General features: G+C 48.1%; 8 protein-coding genes across 8 annotated transcripts; 4 read left to right on the forward strand and 4 right to left on the reverse strand.

Annotated features, from left to right (window-relative positions):
* Nucleotides 1-971: 971 nt before the first annotated feature.
* On the forward strand, nt 972-2,285 carry FOBCDRAFT_266145 (uncharacterized protein; the record flags this gene model as incomplete). Its single annotated transcript, XM_031194000.3, has 2 exons — nt 972-1,592; nt 1,651-2,285. Exons 1-2 carry the CDS (start codon nt 983-985, stop codon nt 2,283-2,285), a joined length of 1,245 nt encoding a protein of 414 aa, XP_031030621.2. The 5' UTR covers nt 972-982.
* Nucleotides 2,286-3,726: 1,441 nt separating this feature from the next.
* On the forward strand, nt 3,727-5,916 carry FOBCDRAFT_287302 (uncharacterized protein; the record flags this gene model as incomplete). The annotated part of the gene is made up of 4 exons (XM_031194001.3): nt 3,727-4,082; nt 4,136-4,521; nt 4,570-5,443; nt 5,494-5,916. Exons 1-4 carry the CDS (start codon nt 3,759-3,761, stop codon nt 5,914-5,916), a joined length of 2,007 nt encoding a protein of 668 aa, XP_031030622.2. The 5' UTR covers nt 3,727-3,758.
* Nucleotides 5,917-6,072: 156 nt separating this feature from the next.
* Nucleotides 6,073-10,879, reverse strand: FOBCDRAFT_246167 (uncharacterized protein; the record flags this gene model as incomplete). The annotated part of the gene is made up of 12 exons (XM_031194003.3): nt 6,073-6,937; nt 7,010-7,237; nt 7,285-8,000; nt 8,047-8,523; nt 8,983-9,030; nt 9,156-9,586; nt 9,640-9,673; nt 9,723-9,814; nt 9,867-10,229; nt 10,280-10,527; nt 10,577-10,696; nt 10,749-10,879. 12 exons carry the CDS (start codon nt 10,877-10,879, stop codon nt 6,073-6,075), a joined length of 3,753 nt encoding a protein of 1,250 aa, XP_031030624.3.
* A 738-nt stretch (nt 10,880-11,617) lies between these two features.
* Nucleotides 11,618-13,994, forward strand: FOBCDRAFT_193760 (general substrate transporter). The gene is made up of 11 exons (XM_031194004.3): nt 11,618-11,897; nt 11,948-12,087; nt 12,142-12,213; nt 12,273-12,433; nt 12,491-12,584; nt 12,648-12,797; nt 12,848-13,025; nt 13,077-13,288; nt 13,344-13,552; nt 13,613-13,702; nt 13,760-13,994. The coding sequence occupies exons 1-11, from the start codon at nt 11,732-11,734 to the stop codon at nt 13,863-13,865; spliced, it is 1,578 nt and encodes a 525-aa protein (XP_031030625.2). The 5' UTR covers nt 11,618-11,731; the 3' UTR covers nt 13,866-13,994.
* Nucleotides 13,989-16,178, reverse strand: FOBCDRAFT_234644 (fungal-specific transcription factor domain-containing protein). Its single transcript, XM_059609979.1, has 2 exons — nt 16,020-16,178; nt 13,989-15,971 (listed from the first exon to the last, which is right to left on the reverse strand). The coding sequence occupies exons 1-2, from the start codon at nt 16,101-16,103 to the stop codon at nt 14,046-14,048; spliced, it is 2,010 nt and encodes a 669-aa protein (XP_059468221.1). The 5' UTR covers nt 16,104-16,178; the 3' UTR covers nt 13,989-14,045.
* A 577-nt stretch (nt 16,179-16,755) lies between these two features.
* FOBCDRAFT_149605 (Rieske [2Fe-2S] iron-sulfur domain-containing protein) lies at nt 16,756-18,190 on the reverse strand (the record flags this gene model as incomplete). The annotated part of the gene is given in 6 exon segments (XM_059608321.1): nt 16,756-16,892; nt 16,945-17,284; nt 17,360-17,824; nt 17,882-17,970; nt 18,020-18,117; nt 18,135-18,190. The coding sequence occupies 6 exon segments, from the start codon at nt 18,188-18,190 to the stop codon at nt 16,756-16,758; spliced, it is 1,185 nt and encodes a 394-aa protein (XP_059468222.1).
* Nucleotides 18,191-18,599: 409 nt separating this feature from the next.
* On the forward strand, nt 18,600-19,718 carry FOBCDRAFT_150273 (uncharacterized protein; the record flags this gene model as incomplete). The annotated part of the gene is made up of 4 exons (XM_059608336.1): nt 18,600-18,716; nt 18,775-18,882; nt 18,931-19,534; nt 19,627-19,718. The coding sequence occupies 4 exons, from the start codon at nt 18,600-18,602 to the stop codon at nt 19,716-19,718; spliced, it is 921 nt and encodes a 306-aa protein (XP_059466442.1).
* A 345-nt stretch (nt 19,719-20,063) lies between these two features.
* Nucleotides 20,064-21,701, reverse strand: FOBCDRAFT_234645 (uncharacterized protein). Its single transcript, XM_031194008.3, has 5 exons — nt 21,285-21,701; nt 21,221-21,240; nt 21,134-21,170; nt 20,631-21,087; nt 20,064-20,582 (listed from the first exon to the last, which is right to left on the reverse strand). The coding sequence occupies exons 1-5, from the start codon at nt 21,409-21,411 to the stop codon at nt 20,153-20,155; spliced, it is 1,071 nt and encodes a 356-aa protein (XP_031030629.2). The 5' UTR covers nt 21,412-21,701; the 3' UTR covers nt 20,064-20,152.
* Between the last annotated feature and the right edge of the window lie 1,108 nt (nt 21,702-22,809).

A 22,809-nucleotide genomic window follows, 5' to 3' on the forward strand; every position in this document is an offset into this window, starting at 1 on the left:
ATAGGTTGTGTGTGACTGCACGACGGCCACTACTCCAGGATATATAGTGATGTCCCGGACATAAAACTTATCTCCATAAGCTGACTCGGCCGTATTGTGGGGCATGGACTGACACTTGAACAACGGTGCCGTATATTTATCTTGGAAGTAAATAGGTACCTTCATGCAGGGGTCTCCAGGGTATCAGTGTAAATAATTCATATTTATGATGATTTCGTGGCTAGAAGTCCTTATCAGTGTGCGGGTTACATGTATCTATTTACCTACTAATATATAGTGATATTTACTCTATGATCTTAAATCACAAACGTCTTCGATTCTATAATTAGTCTTCAGCAAGATTGCACTTTGCAAGTACGGTCGCTACTCCAGATAACATACTCGACTGGCACGACGTCGGATAATGCAGCTAAGCCGCTACGTTTCAATCGGCAGTTTTGTAACTATAGCGACAGCAACTTTATGCATAAGTCTGTCGATGCAATAATGCTCACTGCAATACAGAGTAGAAAGAGTGCTTTTATGTTCTGCTTCAGCTATAATTATACGATGGTAGCGGGGTCGAGTGATATTTTATTCCCGTTTGCATGCATGGTTGGGTGCTGGGATTATCGAGACATTGCCCAACCAACAGCAATTCAGCCAGAGCATATCATCATCTGGCAGAATGCAGTAGTTAGTAACAAAGAAACATCAAGGCTGTGCTACATAAAAACACAGTAATGTATTTTTTTTTTTCTCTCGTATCACCAGGCAAATCCTTGCCCCTTATGTGATCCTGGCTCTTTTTCAATGTGGTATCTCCACAAATGTTGAAATTACAAAAAAGGGACGCTTTTTAGCGCTGTTGCCTGGGATATGCATTATAGCCCGCAAATCACATTCCCTTGAGTAGTAGTTCTATTTAAATAACATTTTTGAGCTTCAATAACTTGTACTTTAAAGATTCATAAAGTTGTATCCTGATACATGAACTGTCAAAATGAACCAATCGTGGATTGCGTGGAATGGCCCATATCAGGATTATGTTAATGGCTTCTGCGCCTCTGACCCATATCTGGTCCAACCAGACCGTAAGCCTCTTAGATGTGGAATTTCCTGGGAAACCCGCCTGGTCAATATTCGGGCTATCGAGTTCGGCAATGATCAAACCGACAAGCTCCTTCTGTTGCCCCTTCAAGGGCCGGTCTCTCTGGCTAAGCATTTGGCACAAAATAGGAAAGGTGGTAAACCTGGACGAACGGCGTATGTGTTTGAGAATATGAACAGAGACGTTGCAACAGTTCTTGGAAACCACTTTCAAATGCATCATTCTTTGTTTACCAACTACGAGCGAACAGTGACAGCTTCATCCACAAGCGGTGGCTCTTGCAGCGTGCTAGCCTCGGGCCTCGCATTGCAGCAATATCTCTCCATGTCACCTCGCAGCTTGGTTACCCTACCGAGTAGCCTTATCAAACACGCTCCCCTCAGGTGCTCGGAGACAGGAAGATATGTAAGTCTGACCCGAGTCAATGGTAAACTTGATAGTGTTGGCACTGTAAAGCGCAAATGCTTTGTTTGGAACAAGTTATCAGAAGATGGTTGGACCAGTAAGTACTGGCTCTTTCCATTGAATTCAGTTTTACTGGTTTTAAACTTACGTTTTAGACATAGTTATATGCGACCCAGTCTTAAGTAACGTTGTGACAAGGAATGAGGCTGATGGCAGAGGGCACGTTTTCCCAGTCGGTCAGCAACCAGCTGAAGGAGCTTATGTCGATTTCTTTGCCTCGGATATTGGAATCACGGCGAAACCCGGCCCGCCGAAGACCAGTATCGCCGACGATCTGTGCTATTATCTCGCAAGCTATTCTTCGCTGCCAGGCCTGACTTGCGAAACACCGGACATTGTCTCCTTGTTCCTCAAGAAAATTGTCGCCAGCCTCTACATGACGCATCTCGATCAGTTACGTAAAACTATTGCTCAATCACAGAGCCCGGTGCGATGGACCTCTGACTTTGCGAAATTGGACCTGGCAGCAGTCGAGGCGAATTGGAGTGACTGCCAGACTTTGGAAACGAGGCTACAACTGCACTGCCTGGACTTGGAAGGTATTCTTGTTCAACTCCGGCTCCCCCTTGAACGTCCGAACCCTCGAGAAATAAAATCCTGGCAAGACGTGGCGGCCGATTTCCAGATGCTTTACCACCAGTACAATCATGCCCGAAGCTGGGTCGAGAAACTTAACTCCTCCATGACTGCCCTGACCGGCATAGCGGGTAACAGACAGGCATTCAGATAACAGCAAGTTTCTTTAGAAGCCGCCGTTAGAACCAGAAATATTACAACGCTAGGATTGGTGTTCATACCGTTAGCATATGTTGCCACCCTATTCAGCATGTCGGGCGACTATGCGCCTGGAGGGGAAAGTTTCTGGCTTTATCTTGTAATTTCAATCCCGATGATGTTAGCTGTTTTAGGAGTGTATCAGTGTATAAATTACAGCAGACATAGGGGGGAGACTTAGCACATTTTGCTTCGGCTCCCATCCCAACTCTTTCGGGCTATTGTAAGGATCGTCAAGGAAAGCAAGAATATAACCCTGCATAAATTCACTGGCTTCAACCTACAAGTCGGCAGTATCCGCATCATGATCCAATATCCTATAAGTTCCGAATACCAATGGCGTTTCGGCATGATGGTATGCTCTCAGCCACTTACAGTGCTTTAAATTTGGAAATTTGGCTGCAGGGTGCGATATAGATTGTTATCTGGAGTGTATTTGTTTATGCAAGGGATCATTTAACGCGTCGCCTAGATGCGTGCTACTGGCTTGCTGGGGGATGTGTCTTAGACGTGAGGTCCAAGCGGAGATAAGATTCCGGCCAAGTGCCAAGATCCGCGTTTCGGTTACCCTGCAGCTGTCAAGTTTTGTTAAACAAAGGCTATGTTGGATCCATTATTGATAGTTGTCTTTATAGAAGGAGTATCTCTGTCTCATATTCTTTGTATTCTAACAACTTCGAGCGAATTTGATTGTTCATTGTGACTGCAACTGATTTTTCACTGGAATTTGACTGCTAATGAATCAGCGACCTGATGTCAATGACATTGAACGCCCAGCTACGTCCCTTTCTCTTCTGTCAACGCTGTTTTCATGCACCTAGAGGACAAGCGATAACAGATCGTAGATATGAGAACAAATTTACAAAATTAAAGCAAAGGACATTTGGTTTCGTGCATTGTTTAATATAGTGACTGTTGAAAAATGCAAAGAGCAGGCATTGCCTCTTAAATTCCGCGGACGAAATAACGGGGCAAAATGGTGGACCCATGTGGTGACCAATAGAGTGCTCCTACTGAGATTATTTGTGTTGTTAAAGTAAAATGACTTGCAGCACCACATAATGCCTCTAGTCTGCAGCATAAGAAGCTTACATAGTAGAATATAGTATGGTGCATGATCGAGCGCCATATTTCAAGTAATTAAAACTGCCAGTGTGTGAATAATTCTTCCTCAAAAACGTTCATGAGTTATCGAATTATTATCAGCTCGGTGGTTCCTCAATCGAGTCAAGCATCTCTCACCTGAAGACTAGCTCTAGGCTGCAGTGGCTTAGACCAGCCCATTCACCAATCAACCACCATCACAAGGTTTAGTCATCCAATCTCCCCTAAAACCATCGCATCCTTCATAATCACGCGAATTCTCTCATCTCAAGTACTGTCATTTCTTCCTAAATATCCTTTCATCGCCTTACGAGCTCCAGTCAAGATGTCAACGAGAAGGAGCGCCAGAATTCGGAACATCGACTTAGGAGTCACTGCTGAACCAACTAAACCTGCACTCGCGCCCGCACCTGCTGCCCCACCAAAGAGGAAGCGCAAAGCCCCAGCTGAAGACGAGAAAGATGAGCCGACGACGAAAGGGAAGAAAGGACCGGCGAAGAAGGTAAAAGCGACAAAAGTAGACAATGCGAAGACGAAATCGAAGGCCAATGCCACAGCTGAGATTGAGACCCAGAAGGAAACGGTGCCAATTCCTGATGATGTCTTGTCCGTTCTGCCAGCCGAGATCCTTCAACAGATCCTCGAAAGCGTCAGTCTTCACCAAAGTCAAGAGTTACTTGTTAAATGCTGACCTCAATCTAGGTCAATGACCCGAAAAGCATGGTCAAAATGGCATGCACTTCCAAGAGATACTATGCTCTCGTAATGGCCATTATCCACAAACGCATCTCCGTCTCAACATCCTTCTGGGCGCATATTCCCCACGTCATCCGTCGCATTGAACCTCATCTAAGTATTGCCCAGAAGAAACAGCTCAAGAGAGAGGGACAGTACAAAGGTCAGCAGGAGAAGTTCTCAACTCGTCTTGACCCAAATGCCGTGCCTCCTTGTGCCAGCAATGTCAGGCAGATGATCATTGGAAAGATTGATCCCGGCAAGAAGCATAAGCCTCTCGTGTTGAGATATTTTGAAGAGGTTTTGAAGAATCTTCATAACTTGGAAGTTTTTGATGCTGAGGACCTTACTGAGTGAGTCAATCTGCGCATAGCGGTTGTGTTATACTAACGAGATTGAAGGTCAATGGCGGAGAGTCTTTCTGAATTGAAGAATCTCAAATCTATATGTCTCCACCCTTACGAACGTACCATAAAGTCTGAAGCTATGATTCCACTCGCCAAACTCAGTAATCTCGAGCACATCTGCATCGAAGATCGGTCTTGGGGGTCAATTGCTATGACCAACGAAAGACCCTTACAGAGCATGCTACTCAACTCCCTATCAACCCTTCAAAGTCTGGAGGTTCGAACAGCCAAATATTACTCTGACTTTCTAGGCGATTGGGAAGGTAAACTCCAAGCTCGCAACCCTGATGCTTTGGAACAAGAGTATGATTTCACGGCGCTCAAATCACTGATTTTACATGGGATAAGCTTCAGTGGCGAGTTTTGTGAAAATGTGATGCCGAATATCACAAGAGCTTTTGACTTTCTCAAGCTGAGGGAGCTTAACCTCATGGGTCTTGAAGAGGGACAGCTCACGTTCTTTAAACATCTCGAAGATCTGTTTAGTAAAGCTGACAAGCGAGATATTCACCTGCGAAAGCTGTGTTTGGAGATGAAAGGACCTGGTCATGAATCAAGCTACGCCGAAACAGAGGTACACCTCGAAGGAATGTATCGATTCATCTCGTCGTTTGACTCGTTGACCAGCTTGGAGATACGTGACTACAACATGTACAACTCGGCAGTGCAGTCTAATCCCGGCCTGTCGAGACGACTGCTGCAGTCCGTGGTGAAGCATACTGGGTTAGAAACACTGCGCTTCCATTATCGACATATGGGTATTGAGTCGTGGGAGATCCCGTGTGCCTCAGCTGAGACTGTGAATATCTTGATCAAGAACCTACCTTCACTACGGGTTTTCGAGTTTGCGCCGCAAGTGACTAACATTGTAAGTAAATACGCTTCTGTCCCTGTCAGCGGCATACTGACAATCGCTAGGATGCAATGGCTCGGGCCCTCTCGCGCGCCAAGAACTTAACAACGCTCCTTTACCCTAACTTTAAAAACTACCACTCAGACCCAGATAACGCCCAGGTGACATTCGCCAAAACATTACTCGGGGGATTCTTGGAAAACGCTGGCAGCTGTGAAAAATTCATTTGGGAGGAGACTTACAAGCTTGGTCGCATCACAGTAGGCTGGACAGATTTTCGCATTGGATCCGGACTGAAGCCAAAGAAGAATTTTGAAAAGCCCGTCAAGATCGAAAAGGGCGATCGTATGGTGATTGTGCAGGATATGCAGCCAAAGAAGTGGGGAGACTCTAAGCAGGTATATTACACTGCTGATAGTCGATGGGTTGATCGTGTTACGCGGCCGGATCGTCGCGGCGGACCGTTGCAGCTTGTGTATGATGATTGAAAATTGAAGACTGGCATTGCGTTGCGATGAGTAACGAATGAAGTAAGAAAATGGAGACGGCATGTTTAGTTTGCGGAATTATGGTATATCGAACGAGCTCAGACTCCTCTAAAAAAAGAGATTTTGCCAAGTGACCATCTGCAATCCTTCTCTAGCCTAGAAACTCAATGTAAGGTGGTCAATCGCACCGCAGTCCTTTTCCTCTCCTTCAGGCAACTTGCTTATAACCCAAACTGGCGATTCAAGCCGCAACTCGACCTTCTTCCGTCCATCATCCTGAACACTCCAAGACACTGTAGCAGTGTTGCTTGACCCAAGAGCTACCTTTGCCTTCAACTCTCGACTCAAGTTCAGTCTCGGCGAAAACAAAATCTTGCTTGACCCTGGTGCTATGACATGCAGACCAGCCAGCTCAGTACAGTACTCGTAGATAGGAACACTGCCCCAAGCATGGCAATCCGAGCGCTGTCTCACATCGTCTTCTTCCCAGGTTGTGAGGTTGTTCGCCAACATCTTTCGCCAAGGGTCCCAAACGCTTCCCCATGCTGACTCGTACACTTCGTCTCCAGCGAAGGCAAACGCCCTCAGAGCATAGAACATCATGACATAAGAACATTTAGAAAAGTCCGGATGAGAGAATGACTCCTTAAGAAGACGTGGTCGTTCCTCGGGGGTTGCGGCGCCACTGAGGACGGCGAATACTTGGCAATGCTGGGAGTGAGCCTCCTCACCCGCAATGTCAGCCGTAGAATCCGTGAAGAACTTTCCGTCGAAGCAGTGAGTGCGGATTGCTTTGACTACAGATGCTGCGCGAGATTCGTACTCGTCCGCGTAGCCAGGTCGACCGACATCTCGGACCAGACGAGCAGCTTGCTTCAGGACATAAGCGTAAAGCATACTGAAGTAAGTATGCCGGTTTGATTCACGCCCTGATGTTGGGACTCCCTTGTCTGGATGCGTGTCGGTTGCGCCCCACGTTGTAACCCAGTCAACATATTGCCAGACATCCTCTGGAAATCCGCTAACAAGGCCCAAGCCATCGATGTGAGACTCGAAAAACTCGAAAACACCATCAATTCGCGGAAGGAATGACCGTGCATATGCCGTGTCACCGAAGTAAAGGTGGTGGTCGCAGATCTGGAGGATCCAGTATAGGGAGAAACCAGCGATGATTTGCGGTACGTGGGAGGGGAAGCGAGACTGTGTCAAGCCCTCGGGCGTCACAGACGCGGCAAAGTTGGTGATTGTCTGCCTCATCAACCTGTCATCGCCAGAAAGAAGATAGTGAAAGAGGCCGACGGAGCGAGAATCGCCAGAGTATCTAGAGATTGGTCAATCAGGGCAATGTGGCGTTGGGGTTGTACTGACTGAAGTTGTTCATAGAAAGGGCAGTCTGAATACCCGTCAAACATGCAATTTCTCATAGTTCTTATGGAGACATCCCATATCTGTTTGGCGTCTTTGTCTCCTGGCTCGTCCCAGCTTGCTTTGACTGCAAGAGGATAGTTGATCTGAGTAGCATCAAAAGAAGACAGCTCGACGGCTTCAGCTCCAGCCGTGATTTCCCATCGCATGACGCGAAATGTTCTAAACCAAAATGGTTCGTACACGACGGTCTGCGACGCTGGTAGGTCCAGAGTAACGTCATCGTAAGGGCCGATGATATGACCATTGGTCGCATCCAGCCTGTCAGATTTCGACCTGAAAAACGGATAAGAGCGCGGTTCGTTCTCATAGCCTTCGCTGTAAGTCACTTTCATTCGGATCTGACTCTTTTGAGTCGCCTTAAACGTCCAGCGCAGAAATGCCGTTGAATGCACGTCCGCCTGGACCTCGAGCGTGTGTGAAGATCCAGCTGCCAGAATAATGGAATGCTGGCCCGAGAGATACGCAACCCAGTCATCAGAGTCCAAGCTTCCAACGTTCTTTCTGACGGTATTGACACTAGCAGGTGTTTGTTCTGGAGTGGGGATCACGCGAGATCGTAGACGCCATGGTGGAAGCTCTCCGTTAAGTGTCTTGATGTTGTATGGTACTGGTGTGATTTTCTCTTTGGCAGAACTGGGGACGATTTGTTCGTTGATCTGGAGAGAGTCAGTGTGCATTTCCAAGACGAGGTCAAGAATTTACATGAAGGAAGACATCGTCCGGTCTACCCATTGGAAACAGGATCGAGTTATCCTCTTCAGCCAACCAGCCTTCCCGAGACTCAAGACTAACAAACTCCCCATCCGACTCAACACCACCAACAACAGTTAGCCCTGGGAACGAAGTTCTCTCAAAAGGCATTCCACCCCGAGAAGCCGCAAAGTAGCGAATAACCACAAAGTGAATCTCATTATCGCCTTGTGTGAGGTGCGGAGCGATGTCCAGGGAGTCATAATACCATATCAGAGGACTGCCTCTTGCTGGCCCAACAGCTACTCGAGTGCCGTTGATGATGAGCTTGTATCGCGTGTCGGCTGAAAAATGGAGGAGCGCTCGAGTTGGTTGAGATGGGAGAGTGAACTTGCGAATGAATGTGACGATACGTGCGGCCGTATTTTGTTTGGAGGAGTCGACCCAGTCGGGAATCCAAATCCAATTGGATTGGAGCTGATTGATGATCTATAGAGCGAATTAGCTTAATGGTGCATGGGATGAGCGAGGTCAGGATGCTAGTTACTTGTTGCTCCTGTAATGTCGCCATTAGATCGTTTTCTAGCACTGGGAATGTCTGCTTGCAGTGAGCAGTCTCACAAAAGAAAAAGATATACGGGGTTAATATTTGAAAGGTTGCGAGGCTCGGAGATGCCCCACCCTCCCCATCTTCAGCCCACACTTGGATGCTGGTATCGCCTCGGGGTAGATAAAAGCGAGCATGTACTGAGTGTGGGGCACTAATCCAAGCGAATTTGCTAGCACTTGTTCATAAGATGGTGGGTGCCAGCTGATCGTTTACGCGTTCACGACGCTAGCTCACAGTGAGGGGAAACGGCAGTCTTAGTTCGAGAGGCCGGGCATCGGGTCAAGTGAATGTGGATCATTATACCGGCATCATGTTCCATTTGTTACGACTAAACTAACCATATCGCACAAGACAGCTACCAAAGTTTCTAGCGCTATCCTCCAATCCTAATGTGTTCGAAAATCTAGGTATCAAAAGCCAATGCGCCAGTCAAGTAGACTGCCTAAGCGCAGATTACATCACCGGCCTCCGAATCTAGACGAAGCCACTATTCTACATGTTAAAGCAACACCAGCAGAGCTTCCGAAGCCTGAAGAGTAAACGTCGCCTTTCCCCCCGAGACAGTGGCCGACTCAACCGTACTCTGACCCTGAATCTTGCACGATCCATTCTCAAACGTCTGCCCAGCAACAGTCGGGCTCTGACCAGCATCGACTCTGGATGTAGAAGCAGCAGCAGTGAGCCTCTTGGCCGAAACCGTGGAACCGGAAAGCCCGGAGAGGGTAAAAGACTGAGAAGGACGAGAACCGCTGGTGTAATAATCAGAGTTGTACAGAAGAACCCTGATGGGCTTGTCGTCTTTGAAGATGGCGTATGCTGCGTATCCGGTCGTCTGATCATCCAAAGGGGCTATCTTGTCGGCGCCGGCGAGAGCCATCGTGGCAAAGTAGGCGCCGAAATAAGGAGAACCCATAGAGTATCTTCCCCACCAGCAGTACTGGCCTGTTGGTCAAGGCGTTAGTTGTTACCAATACTGTGGACTGGGGTTTACTTACAATTTCCGATGGTGCCGTGGTGGAAGTATAGAGTCTGCAATGAATCAGCTATAGAGCTGGGAGATATCAACGGGATTCTTTACCTCTGTTCCCATAATCAGGGATTGCATGACGTAGTCGAGGAGCCAGAGTCCAGCACCGTAAGTTGGACTGATGCCGCCACCGCCCTGAGTAGCTAGGTGTCATTGTTAGCCATGACAACTACTTGACCTGGAAAATTGACTTACCAGAGTTCGTTTCTCCAAACACATGAGGCTTGTTCTTCCCCGCCGCAGCCGCGACTTCGTTCGCGAAAGGCTTGATCTGGGATGCAATAGCGCTGTGACTCATCAACTTTGCTAGATTGGCAGTGCTCTTGGACTGCGGGTAATTGTGAGAGCAGTACTGTCTAACATAGCTGTTGGCCTGGCCTTCGACTGCAGTCAGACCAGCGATGCTCATCGGGCTGGTTCCGAAGAACACACCGGCAGAGATGAGGTTAGACGCGGAGAGATTGCCGCACACGGCGTCTTGCCAGGTAACCTCGCTGGCGTAGTCCGCCGAAGCTGTCCAGGAAGAGCCTTGGGCAATAGGGTCGCTGCTACTGAAGACTGTCACAGAGTTAGCGGTTATTGAATGTCAGTTAGGAAACGGAACGTACAGTTAGGTTCGTTGCCAAGCTCAATGGCATGGAGGCTGCCAATCTGATCAACTGCCTTCGCTGCTGCAGCGACGGTGTTTGCGAGGTTGTCGAGTCGACGATTGAAGCCTATGGTTACTTTCCCATCATATGTGCCTGCCAAGGACATGAAGGACGGCCCGAACGTTAGCGTGCTTGGCGCATCTCCAGCGTTGGCCACTGTGTAAGTGACTTGTTGGCTGGAGGATGCATCGTAGGTAGCTCGGTCCCTGTTCGCCATGTAAGCAGCAACAAAACAAGCGAGAATATCAATCATACTGCGTCGTTCCTCCGATCCTGATAGGCGGCCAAGTTCCCGAAAGATCCTTCAAGTTCTGCAGACAAGTGGAGGTGCTGGGCACATCATTCCAGTAGCCTGGAAACGCGAAGAACTCGAAGCTGCGGATTATCAGCAAATTTACTTTATGTCGGTTGTGCTATGTCTACTCACGAAACGCCGACTGGGGCATCGGCAAGCTGGGCGCTTGAGTTGGATGGCGGCGATGACGGGACATTGAAGGCCAAGCCCGAAACAGTGGCGACCTGTGCGATGACCCAGGCGGTGCTAAGAAGCGAAGCCATTCTTGAGGTACAGTGGCAGTAGGAGTTTTGTAAAAGGAAGCTTGCCAAGATGGTTGTGATAGGCCTTTATTTTACGTGGCATCTAGCTGCCTTTTATTCTTGAGACTTACGGCTTCTGACTTTTTTGTTGATCGTCGGCCTCAAATCAACTGGAATGCCTCAATCCCGTTACTACACAAGTTGGCCACTTACACCAAGCAAAATAGTATACTAGAGCCATCCTGACCCTGGGGAACATGGTCTTACCAGACCTTTCCCCAGATTTACTCTAATTTCGGGCTTCTCTCCGCCTATTCCCCAGCCCTGAACAGCTTAATCTCAGTCTCATGATCATCAATCGCTATTTAAACCATGGATGTTTTTCCTCGGCTCAAACGCAACCGAGTGCAACAAGCTCAGAACAAGCTTCCTGCGCTACATCTTTGACCCGAGAAATGCTCAGCTCGGTCATTGTTCAGACGAAGTTGGTGCAGGTGATCAAGCCTCTTATGCTTCGTAGTGGTATGAAGTCTCGGATATCGTTGCCGTGATATCCCTGACAGATGCGCCTGATTGGATCTGTTAGATAGTCCGGCTGCCGTATATGAACGGACTGGTTTCCGCGGCCCCCAGTCAAACTCAATTATTCCCCCTCCGCAGTGGGGTTTGCGCTTCTAGCATGGCCACTAGTTAGAAGGGAGCCAGGCCGGGGACAGACTAGTCTGGGGCCCCGCGTTCTGCAGTGGAAGAATAAGAATTAAAAATACCACATCCTATCGCCAAGCTCTTTTCCATAAAGACTGATCGAGGCCAAGATCTTGGCTGCATCAAGTCCAGATCTGCATCGCCGACTTGAACACCAACACCGTCAAAATGCAGCAAGCAAAGGCTCACACCGAGACTGTCGAGGACACTGGCGAAGGACTTCTCATGAGGTCCAAGCTTGATGACTTGAGCGTTTGGCAGAGTGTTCGCAGGTTCAAGCGCGTGGGCTGTATTGCTATGCTTGCAGCCTTCTCCGCATCTCTCGATGGCTATCGTAAGCTTTGCGCATGGTCTTGGCGTTTAACTATCTGCTAACAACAACAGAGATCAATCTTAACGGCGGAATCGTCTCCAACGCAGGTTTCATACGACAATTTTCTACCTCTGGCACAACAATCATTGCGGGTAAATATATCTCGGCCTGGGGCGGTATCCAGTCAGCAGGCCAGACCATCGGTCAAGTCGTACGTCGATATTCATACTGGGAATTTCTGATCGTTTGTTGATGGTGTTTATAGCTTCTTCAATACGCAACTGAGCGTCTTGGTCGAAAGGCTGCGATGATGATCATCTGGGTCGTCTTGACCGCGGTACGTACGCCACGAGACTTACAAGAATCGGCACTGATCACATAACTTCAACCGACTAGAGCGTGTTCGCTGAATCATTCGCAACGCACTGGCAGCATTGGCTTGTGGCAAAGCTCTTTTCTGGCATGGGGGTAGGTATGCTACAATCCACCATGCCTCTGTACCTGTCCGAGATCTCTCCCACTCAGCTCCGAGGTTTCTTTATCAATGCCTACAGTTTGTAAGTCATGATAGTTCTTCAGGACCATTCACACCAGATGTACTAACTGTTAAACAGCTGGTTCGTGCTAGGCCAGCTCTTTGCCTCGGTGGCCCTCAACAGGCTCAAAGCAAACGACCCGCTCGATTTCCGAACCCCGATTTACACTCAGGTGAGTAACCAAGACTCTTTGTTCGAGATTCAGGAAGAATGATTCAATTAACTCGGGTCGTAGTGGGCCATGATTGGCTGCATCCTTGTGGCCTTTCTTCTCATTCCCGAGTCCCCTTGGTGGTTAGCTAGCAAGGGCAAGGTCGAAGAGGCATCCCAAGTGCTGAACCGATGTTTCGCCAACGTCGAAGGCTATGATATTGATCAACAAATCGTGAGAGTTCCCCATCGCACTATTTTAAACAAATGCTGATACTGGAATAGGAAATCATGACTTCTACCCTCGCAGTCGAACGCCAGCAAGCTGAGCAAAATTCCGAGCTAGGACCCTGGGCTGTATTCAAAGGTCGCAACCTGATTCGATTCATCATTTCCGGCTGGCCCAAGATCACACAGCAATTTGTTGGTCTAGCCGTCTTCAATACCTACGCGACATATTTCTGTAGGTGTTCGCTGCATGATGCCCTGAAAAGCTTCTAACCATATGCCGCAGTCCAATATGCAGGAAACAAGGACCCGTTCCTCGTCACTCTCATCCTCTCATCCGTTCAGCTGATCTCGATGATCGCCACTGCAACACTTACAGATTCCATCGGTCGACGTCCTCTTACCGTATACCCTTACGCGGTGACAGTCGTGTCAGTCCTGTGCCTGGGTATCATTGGGTGTTTTGACTATACAGCCAAGGCTACCAGTTCGCTACTTGTCAGTATGATTTCAATGAGATCACGTCCAATTTGGCTGATTGTTGTCCCTGTAGATCTTCTTTGCGTGCCTCGCTACCTTTTCCACCACTGGTGCTTCGGCCATCGGCTATGCCTATGCTGCTGAGATTCCACAACAGCGCCTCAGAGCCCAGACGGCTGGTTGGTCACTGGCCGTGTCTAATTGCATCGCTATCATCTTCAGCTTCTGTACTCCCCTAATGATCAACGGATCGGTCAAATGGGGCGTCAAAACGGGCTTTTTGTAAGTGCTGTCTACAAAGCTTGATGTTGTATTGAAGGCCTGCTGATAAATACTGTATAGCTTTGCTGGTACTGGTACGGTTGCCGTCGTCATCGCCTGGTTCATCCTGCCTGAGGTTGCGCGCCGAACCCCCGCCGAGATTGACGAAATGTACGTTAAGTTCCATTGGAATTATCTGTTTAGGTGTATGAATCTAATGCTCGACAGGTTTGAGAAGAAGGTCAACCTTCGCAAGTTTAACAAGTATGTCACAGAAGTCCAGGTACACGCACATGAGCTTCAGGACAGGAAAAAAGTGGTCGATGAGGTTTGATTGAGCCTACGACGGAGGCATGAGGATGAACTCAGAGGGACACATGCTCTTCACTTCTGGTAGCTGATCTTATAATACTCTTCTTGATAGTTGCCGCTATCTATATCGATTAAAACAGGTTTCCATTAATATCCTAATAAGTTCTCATGTGAAAACAATGCCGCGGAGTTGGAAGCTACCTTATCCAAACATCGTTCGGAGGTCCTTCTTGTCCATAAGGCTGATCCAACAAACATCCATGCTCCACCTGGGCGCTTCATCATAGGCAGCCCACAGTTCTTTCGTAAACTTCTCGGCGACTCCGAGAGGGCCGGGGTGCAAGCATTCTTTGAAGACACTCAGACGTCGCAAAATAAAGGCTCGCCCTTTACTCACATCAATGGCCATCTGTGAGACGGGTAAAAGGTCGACATCCTCTTTGGAATGTTCGAGTGGGTCTTTCAGAAGATCCAGGTAGTCAAGAATACTCTCCATTGGTCTTGGCTTGGCCTGACTGCCGCCACTGATGGAATTTGACTCTGTTTCAAGCCGTGAGGTTGGTGTGTATCGAAGCCCCGTGGCAGCGCAGACATACAAAAGCGGCTGGATAGCGGAGCTGCCGGACTCGGAGGGGATTCGCTCCAGCACTTCTATGATCCGAAGAGTGAGGGGTATGATGCGCTTGTGCCATAGCATTGTTGTTTCTACTTCACTGGGGTCTCGCGGCACCAGTTGAGAATGGTGTGCCAATAAGGAAGGAAACTGTATGTAGAGCTGGAGCAGGGAGGCAAGTTGATAAGCTTCAGCCACATGTAAAAGATGACTACTCGATGTGCACTTGTCACCGGTATCGTTGAGTGATGGTCTTGGAGATAGCTGCAGTTGTAGCAACTCTACCTCCAACTCCTTTGCCTGCTCGATCTCTGGTACCGTGAGAGGTGAGTCCAGTGCCCTTGATGATCCAGTAATGCGACGTCGAGAAGCCCGACAAAGGCGAATTGACCGCGTGAATAGAACCGAGCTTAGAATTGAGACACCGGTCCACGGGTGAGGCTCCGCCTCGTAGGAAGACTGGCTATGAGTATCTAAGAACCCAGATCTCTGGAAGGTGGATGGGAGTGCGCTGACTTGGTGTATGTCGGTGCCCGGTTCTGGATCATATATGAAAGATATCAACATATCCCAGTAGACAAGGCTTTTGTTAAAGAAGTCTAGCTTGTCAGCATCAGTAGCGAACTGTTGCTGTGAGCTCCATCGAAGCAGTGTCTTCGCTTCTTGCAAAAACGGCCAACCCACCCGACGAGTATCTAGCCAACAAATTGTCGTTCCAAGGCAGAGGAGTGAGAACATGATACCGGCAGGCATCGAGTCGAGGGCGTTCTTCTCATTGAGCTCGTGTATTTCTGCTTGAACACTTAGGGTTGCCGTTTTGAGCAGGCTCATAGCAGAGTGCCTCATTTGTGGTAAGCGTGCCGAAAGGAAGCTGGCTGACATGCTTTGGAGAGCAACGAAGACGGGAGGTGAGCTTTGCCAAAGATCCTCGGCCATCTTTCGATTCATGTTGGACTTGGAGTCGAAGCCAGACCATGCCGGACATACTTCGTCGAACCAACATTTCAGAAGCCGCATAGAGGAGTCTGAGTTGATCCCTGGTGGTTGAATCTGACCAGATAGACCAGGGTCTAGCCAAGAGGCCCGTTGGGACGACATATGAAAGCAGAAATCCGGCAGCCAGTCGGAAGTGGAAAAGTCGAAGTTCGGAGTCTCAATAGTAATCGAATGAAGGCTATCACCAAAGTCTCCACCAAAATTCGTCGAATCGAAGTCCATAAGATCTGTTAGGCTGATATCCTCTGACTCTGGCCAAAGAGTCATTTCACCGTCCTTCACTGGACCAATCTCCTCAACTTCCTCATGGGTGCATTCATCAGCTGTCAGCGGATTCAAAGTAATGGTAGATGGGTTGTCGTTCAGAGGCTCTGGTGACTTCTTTTGCTGTTGCAATGTCTCACTCGCTGTTATCTCGTGTTTGTATGACCACCTCAACGTTCGCTGAGGGTAGCCGTCGCATAGCAAACCCTTCTTTGCGCAATTCGTGCACGTTGGTCTGCTTTCATCGCATTTGACCTCTCTGCGTCAGTACCTCATAAACCATTTCCGCTTCTCTAGACATACATGTCTCTGCTTGCATGACTGACAACCGCCACGAGAGCGCTGCCCGTATGATCTCGTTAGCCTACGGCCACCGCGTCGGGGCATGGTAGCGCTTAGATTATAAGTGTCGACTGTGACTGCTCGTGCGGTTGACCGACTATTCACGTCAGGGAGGGGAACCGTGAATCAGCATCCTTAGTCACCAGGGAAGCGCGGGGTCGAAAGTTAGCGAGGCCGGACACACTACTACGGTACCCGGCATACGGACTAATATGCCGTGATTTGGGCCAATCGAATGGTTGCGTGCGCTTTGCATCACCATTCGTCATCCGGCTCTGTATGGAAAGTTTAATCAAGAGCGTGAGAGCTTCTGACACCACTTAAGGTCAATTTAAACCATTCTTCAAATTCTAGCTATCACTATGTCGAAGCCTAGGTGAATCAGAAAGAGAAGACTTGTGCCTTCAACTTCGGTAGCGCCGTGCGCATAAAGCTCCAAAGAAACTTGGCTTCTTGTATATCTTAGTCTTTTACTTTTATTCTTGCAAGTACATAACTCTAGTTCTGCTGAGAACGAAGACCGTGTTGTCTAAACATATGAAGACTTTCTCAATCCACTCGGTTTACATCTTGGACCATTACCAATCCAGCTTTCTAGAAGTTCCACAGTCCATAGCTTGACAAACTAAAGTCAAGAATAAGCCAATGTAGCGTAAGGGTATCGAAGATGTCCCAACTTGGGGTATTTAGAAGGGCGTTACTTACTTCTATCAGCCTTTGAGAGTTTGGCGTCGCCATTCTGCTGCTTAAGCGCAGTGGGCTTGATTTCGAAGCCACGGTCTGCCTCCTGACGCCGGTGCATTTCGACTGCATCAGCAACCTTTGCTTGGTCACCTATTACTAGTCAGCGTTGTGATCACAAAAGCTCGACATAGCCCAATCTCACTGTTGCCAATGGCTTCATCTCTGGAAGTTATGAGCTGCTTATACTGATTCTCAAAAGCTAGAAGCCTCTGCTGTATTTCCCTTTCAAGGAAATCCATAGCCGCCCCATCAAGTTTAAAAGGCCCCTTAGGGTTATTGATGTAAACATCGCAGCGTAAATTGGTTTGGTCGACGGCGACGGGAGAGTACGTGAGTTGGTACCAGAAAGGTCGATCAAACATTGTGTGTACTGTAGTCAAAGGGAAAGATAGTAGCTCTCCAACAGAACTAGGTCCCTCTGCAGGGAATGGACGGGATGAATTCGTGGAATTGGACGCAGTTGGATGCGATGTGGCGTTTGGCTGGTTGACTGTCTTACATTAGCAGCTGCGGGTAATCTAGAACGGAGGGCCGAAGATGGTACACCTACGTATTACCTTCCAATTGAAGTTCCCACTGAATTCAATGCTCTCTAAGAGTTCTGTATCTGGTCCGATCTTCTCCAGCTTGTCCATCTCTAAGCCTGCTACAGGTGCAGTAGCAGGCAAGCCCTTGTCACGGCTGACGTTGATGTGAAGGAAGCCTCGGCTGTCCTGCTTCGTGTAGATTTCGAAGAGACTATTCAAGCTCTTGTCAAAGCCGGTGAGATTGTCGAAATAAGGAGCTTTGATAAGCCTTCCCTCTGTGTTATAACTCCATCCATGATATCGACAGCCAAGAATGGTGGCGCTGCCAGACTGCTTCCTGGCGACCGGGAAGGCTCTATGCCTACAGACATTGTGGAATGATCGCACTACCATGTCCTTTCCCAGGATCATGAGAATACGAAAACCAGCAATATCGTAGACAACATAGTCGCCGGGGGAGCGAAAACGTCCGCGGTGGCTCACACAAATCCACGTCTATCAATGAAATCAGACCATTGCGTGACAGATATAATCGGTTTTGAGTGTTTTTACTTGGCTGAAGATTGCCCGTCGCTCAAGTTGGAATCGAACAGGATCCGACCACCATCCCTCGGGCAGATTGAAGGCTCGGTCTTCCGGGACTATTACGCGAGCATCGCATCGTTGCAGATAACGCCAGAAATGAAGAACCATTGAAACAATAAGCACACTCGTAGTGCCAAAAATTATTAATGAATTCATTGAGAAGAGCATCTAGAACAACAGAATGTGATGCATGAAGTGAACAGCTGCGAATGTTTCTTACAGAAGAGCAAGAATATTTAGCCCTTCAGCAAAATACACCGTTTCCGCAAGATCCATTTCGACGGCTGGTATTCTCGTGTGCGATTTCTCTATTAGGCAATGGGGATTACTCTATCTGGGTGTTTGCGCCCATGAATCGCTGGCTTTGGAGCGGCATGTGAAGCACAAGAATAAATTACCTGTTAAAGAGACTCAATAGTACGGTACGCGTGATATCACCCGGCTGGAAATACGTGGATGAGGCATGCTGCGTGTAAAATTTCCTGATCTGGTATAGCATAGCGTAGGGTAGGCTTCCGGCTATGAACATCGATTTGGATAAAGCACAGATATGGGCATTCCTATGAACAGGTATTTTCATGTCCCCCTTGTTGCTCAAAATAAGAGATTTTCTATTCAACTTACATCAAATAAGAATCAAATAAACCGAAATATTATTGAAATCGCCCCCCTCCCATAATTCATGATGACTGACTGGGACGTTACTCTCCCTGCATCCTGGTACACCAGCACTGGCATCTACAGCTTAGAGAGACGGGCGATTTTTCTCAACGCAAGTTCAAGGGGGACTCCAGTCTCTCTGGTTACGCTCATACTGATTCGCTATCCAGTCCTGGGTTCTTCTGGGAGCCGTAACCAAGTTTCCTGAAACCAATGTCAACTACGAGCACGAGCTGGCTCAGACCGACTTCATCGTCCGTCGCGAGACTGAAGATTGGAGAAGTATCACCGTCTCCAAGCAGAGCGATGTAAGTACTCGCACATCCGACTCTCAAGAAATCTTCCTAATCATACAGGGTACCGTTATGCGATCGCACCTAACTCCAAATGGACTTCTTTTCTTGACCTTGTCCGACGAGACCTGCTCCTTTGAGGAGTTCTTCCCCGGCTTTGAGGAATCGACTGCACACGCCGACTTCACTGAGCTTCCACTAAGATGTCCTCTTAAGTACATCGCTGATAATAATTGGAAGGCTACGGTTGATGCGTATCAAGAGTGCCTCCATTGTGCCTATGCCCATCCGGAGTTTGCAAAAACGTTCAAACCCGCGGGCTACAAAGTCATTAATAAGCACAACTACTCGCAGCATATTGCTACTGCCACTGGTGCTGACGATGGTTTATTCTTCTTCCTTTTCCCCAATTGCTCCTTGAGCTTGTACGCCGGGGGTTTGACCTGCTGGCGCATCAATCCATCCAAGAAACCCGAACAAGCCCGCATGGAGTTTGACTACTATCATAAAGCCCCTGCTGGGAGCGATGAGTTCGAAAAGTGGTATGACTTCACGCGTAATGTTGCTGTTGAAGATATTGAGCTTTGTGAGAAGACTCAAGCAAACCTTAATGTTGGTATTTACTCGGAGGGTTTGCTGAATCCACAAAAGGAGAATGGCGTTATCTGTAAGTGTATCCTACTGTTGAATTGATCCTTCTTAATGCTAATATTTATAATCTGAAAGATTTCCATAGTCGTATACTTGAGTTGTGCTCAGCTCAGATGGAGAAAGATGAGGCCATGCAGTCCCCAGGAAGGTCATTTGGGGAACGCGAACCGCCCTTATCCAAGGGTCTGACTAGCTACTAAGAGTGCTTGTGACGGGATACCAAGGCGGTAGAAGATTTCAATACTACATCTATTACATTCGCCGCCACATAACGAGTCTGATCCCGTCTCTTCGTAGCCTTAATCTGGGTAGCAAGATTTCGCGGAGGAACAGAGATCGGAAACGCCAGCCAATTAAGGGCACGGGCTGCTTTTCGGATAGAGCCTCGCTTACGGAACGCCCGATCGCTTGACATCGGGCTATCTATGTCGGGGACGACCTGAAAAGTAAAGCCCGGTGGCGTGGAGGCTCAATTGCAATCTAAGTAGGAGTTGGTCAATATCCTTTGCTTCAATCACGAGGGCACATAAAAGTAGAAGATCGATGTTTAATGTCAAAGGCTAGTATGTGCAAGTCAAGCTATTATCTATTACTATAGTTGTCCTCTCTAAAAAAATTGAGACGCAGCGATATTTCATCTTTGACTCTGCGTCCCATTCTCCAAGTTGTTCTCGTATCGAAACGTAATATCCGTCTTAACCCCAATCCTCCCACTTGGCATAACCAACACCTCCTCACTGCTATTATCCTCCAGCCCATTCTTGATATTCGTCTCAAACGTACTCTTCGGCGCACCAGTACCAGGATTGCTACCACCCTGAAGCTCAAGTGGCATTTGTTTGAAGCCGGAGAGCTTGCGACTGCTGGACATGCCAGAGCTGCCGAGGAGACGGGGCGCGTATTTCTTGGCGATGGCTTTGTAGGAGGGGATCGAGGCGGCGAGGATGCCGATGTTGGTCTCGATTACGGACCAGTACATTGCATCGGATATGACCCAGGTTTGGTCGGAGGAGCTGAGCATCTTGGGGATGTATGTTATTCGGATGATGGACGAGACGCAGGCACTGTCGACGTTAGCAGGTGGATGATCGATAGGGATAATGGAGACTTACAAGAGTCCGAGACCCAGGATGATGGCCAAGCTGATCTTCTGTCGTCGGGGAACACGAAGCCTCGCCACCAGTGGAATCGGCAATGTGTACGTAAGAATATCCGTAAAGATATTGACAGCCGCATTCGCCAAGTAGAAAGCATTGATGTCAACGCACTTCTTATCCTCCGGCAAGATCGTAATATCGTACGCGGCCGGGACTGGAGAACACTGAAAGATGCAAGCCAGGACATTTGCACCAGCCTGACATCCAACGACCCCCATCATCACAAACGCCGTCTTGCGTAACATTTTATCGCCGAGTCGGGTGTAAAGCGCAAGTACCGAGATCTTGATGAAGCCGAGGCAGGCATTGTAGAAGATGGAGGACAGCCAGACGATTTGGAGGTAGGCGATGAAGTTGTCGGTCCCGCGCTTTATCACGTCTTCGTAGTGACTACCGAGGCCATGTTGGACGGCTAAGGAGGTTAGTGACGGCTAGTTCGCAAGCATTAGTATACTTACAAGCAATTGTGCAGCCGATAAAGCACCATGATAAGATCTTGAATCTGTCAGTATCTGCACATGCAGTCTTAAAAAGATCAGACTTACGGCTCCAACGCAAATCAAGTCTGCAACAGTTAGCAAAGCCCAATAAGTGGATCGAAAAACTCACAGTCATCAGCCCCAAGCGACCTAACAATAAACGTCCTCGCCCACAATCTCAACACCACAGCACAAAAGCTAATGACAGCAAAACAAATAGCAACCGAATTAACAGTCGAGCCCTGTGATTCAGTCATGGTTGCAAAGACAAACGAAAAATATTGTACGAGTCCGAAAACCTAAGCTGATGCAGAATCTCCAGCGGGTTAAATGGAAGAATCCATCGTGTCTCAACTGAGACAAGCGGATGGCCTTTCATTACAGCTGATTGATTAACTCCTTGGTGTTATGCCAACCGTTGACCATTCTGTAACGAAAGCACAGACGGGAAATTCTCGCCTCGCCAAGCGACCGAAGATCTTACTGACTCCATCGCTAGCCCTGACGGCGCCAGGCGAAAGAGGAGAAGTCTTTCAGGGGAAATTCATACATCATATTTTATCATTCGTCTTGGAAGTTCTGAACCAACATAGAGTAGCATTTGCCCCCATTCTAAGTGGAGATGCGTGTAATGATTGACGCTTGGGTAAAAGTGATTGGATGCTAGGATACTCGGATAAATGGTCCGTGAATTCGACTGTGCGAGGATCATGATGCTTGGTGGACCTCGGCTTCTTATTTCCGGAGCCTTTTCCCACCCACTTGGTGTTGTTTTCTCCTTTAGACTTTCTGCTATTGAGGTTTGTGAGGCTAGAGACAACGGCCCGGTGGGAGCTTAGTGTTAGTCTACCGGCTCTCTTCAGCGTGTCTCACGCTAATTATTGCCTCACCCTACTGACTTCCTTCTTTCGTATTTCATACCGTGGCATTTGGTAGAATCCACTTAGTCAATAACCTGTTTCCTCGCGAGAATCTGTCATCTTTTCTCAACTGTGGAGCCAAGCAAACAAGGCACTTCAACCAACATGTTCTCCACAATGAGACAAATATCATATCATCCGAGTACCGCCCGCCTGCCTGCATGAACTTCTTGTCAGGGGAAAAAGAAGCAGAAGGATCATGAAACATCTCCTTTACCCAAAGCCTCGGGAACACCGTCGTGGTATTACCGTTGTATAGCCCAATCCGTTCACATGCGAATCTTGAGTAACCGCTGAAGTGGAGAGGATTTAATATCTCAGCCGCGTATGGCGATCTTGGTAGCAGATCTTGGCGAACGTGGGTAGAGGACCAGGATCAGAAATTTTACCACGACTCGGGAACGCTTATCCTGCCGAATGATAGGCCCTGCTTTAACAAGGATTGTCGACCGTTCTCAGGTCAGTCGTCGTTTAATAGGCAAGCGCATAAACAATTCTTGGATCTTCAGCGGGTTGCTCATCCGAGATGTGAACCGTTACATTAAAGGATCCACTTTACTACATGTTGCATAGCATAGAAAAGCAATCACGGGCCATTGAACATCCTGGGTTAATGATCGTCAAGTTGCGCAACTCGGTTATACAGGCTATGTAACAGCCCGGAAACCAGCCGTTCATGTCGATCCCTCGTACATTATCGGGTTCAGTCCCCTTTCATTGCTTATTTTCGCGTTC

The sequence above is a fragment of the Fusarium oxysporum genome, chromosome XII (genome assembly GCF_013085055.1).
Source record: "Fusarium oxysporum Fo47 chromosome XII, complete sequence".
In the NCBI taxonomy this organism is placed as follows: Eukaryota; Fungi; Ascomycota; class Sordariomycetes; order Hypocreales; family Nectriaceae; genus Fusarium; species Fusarium oxysporum.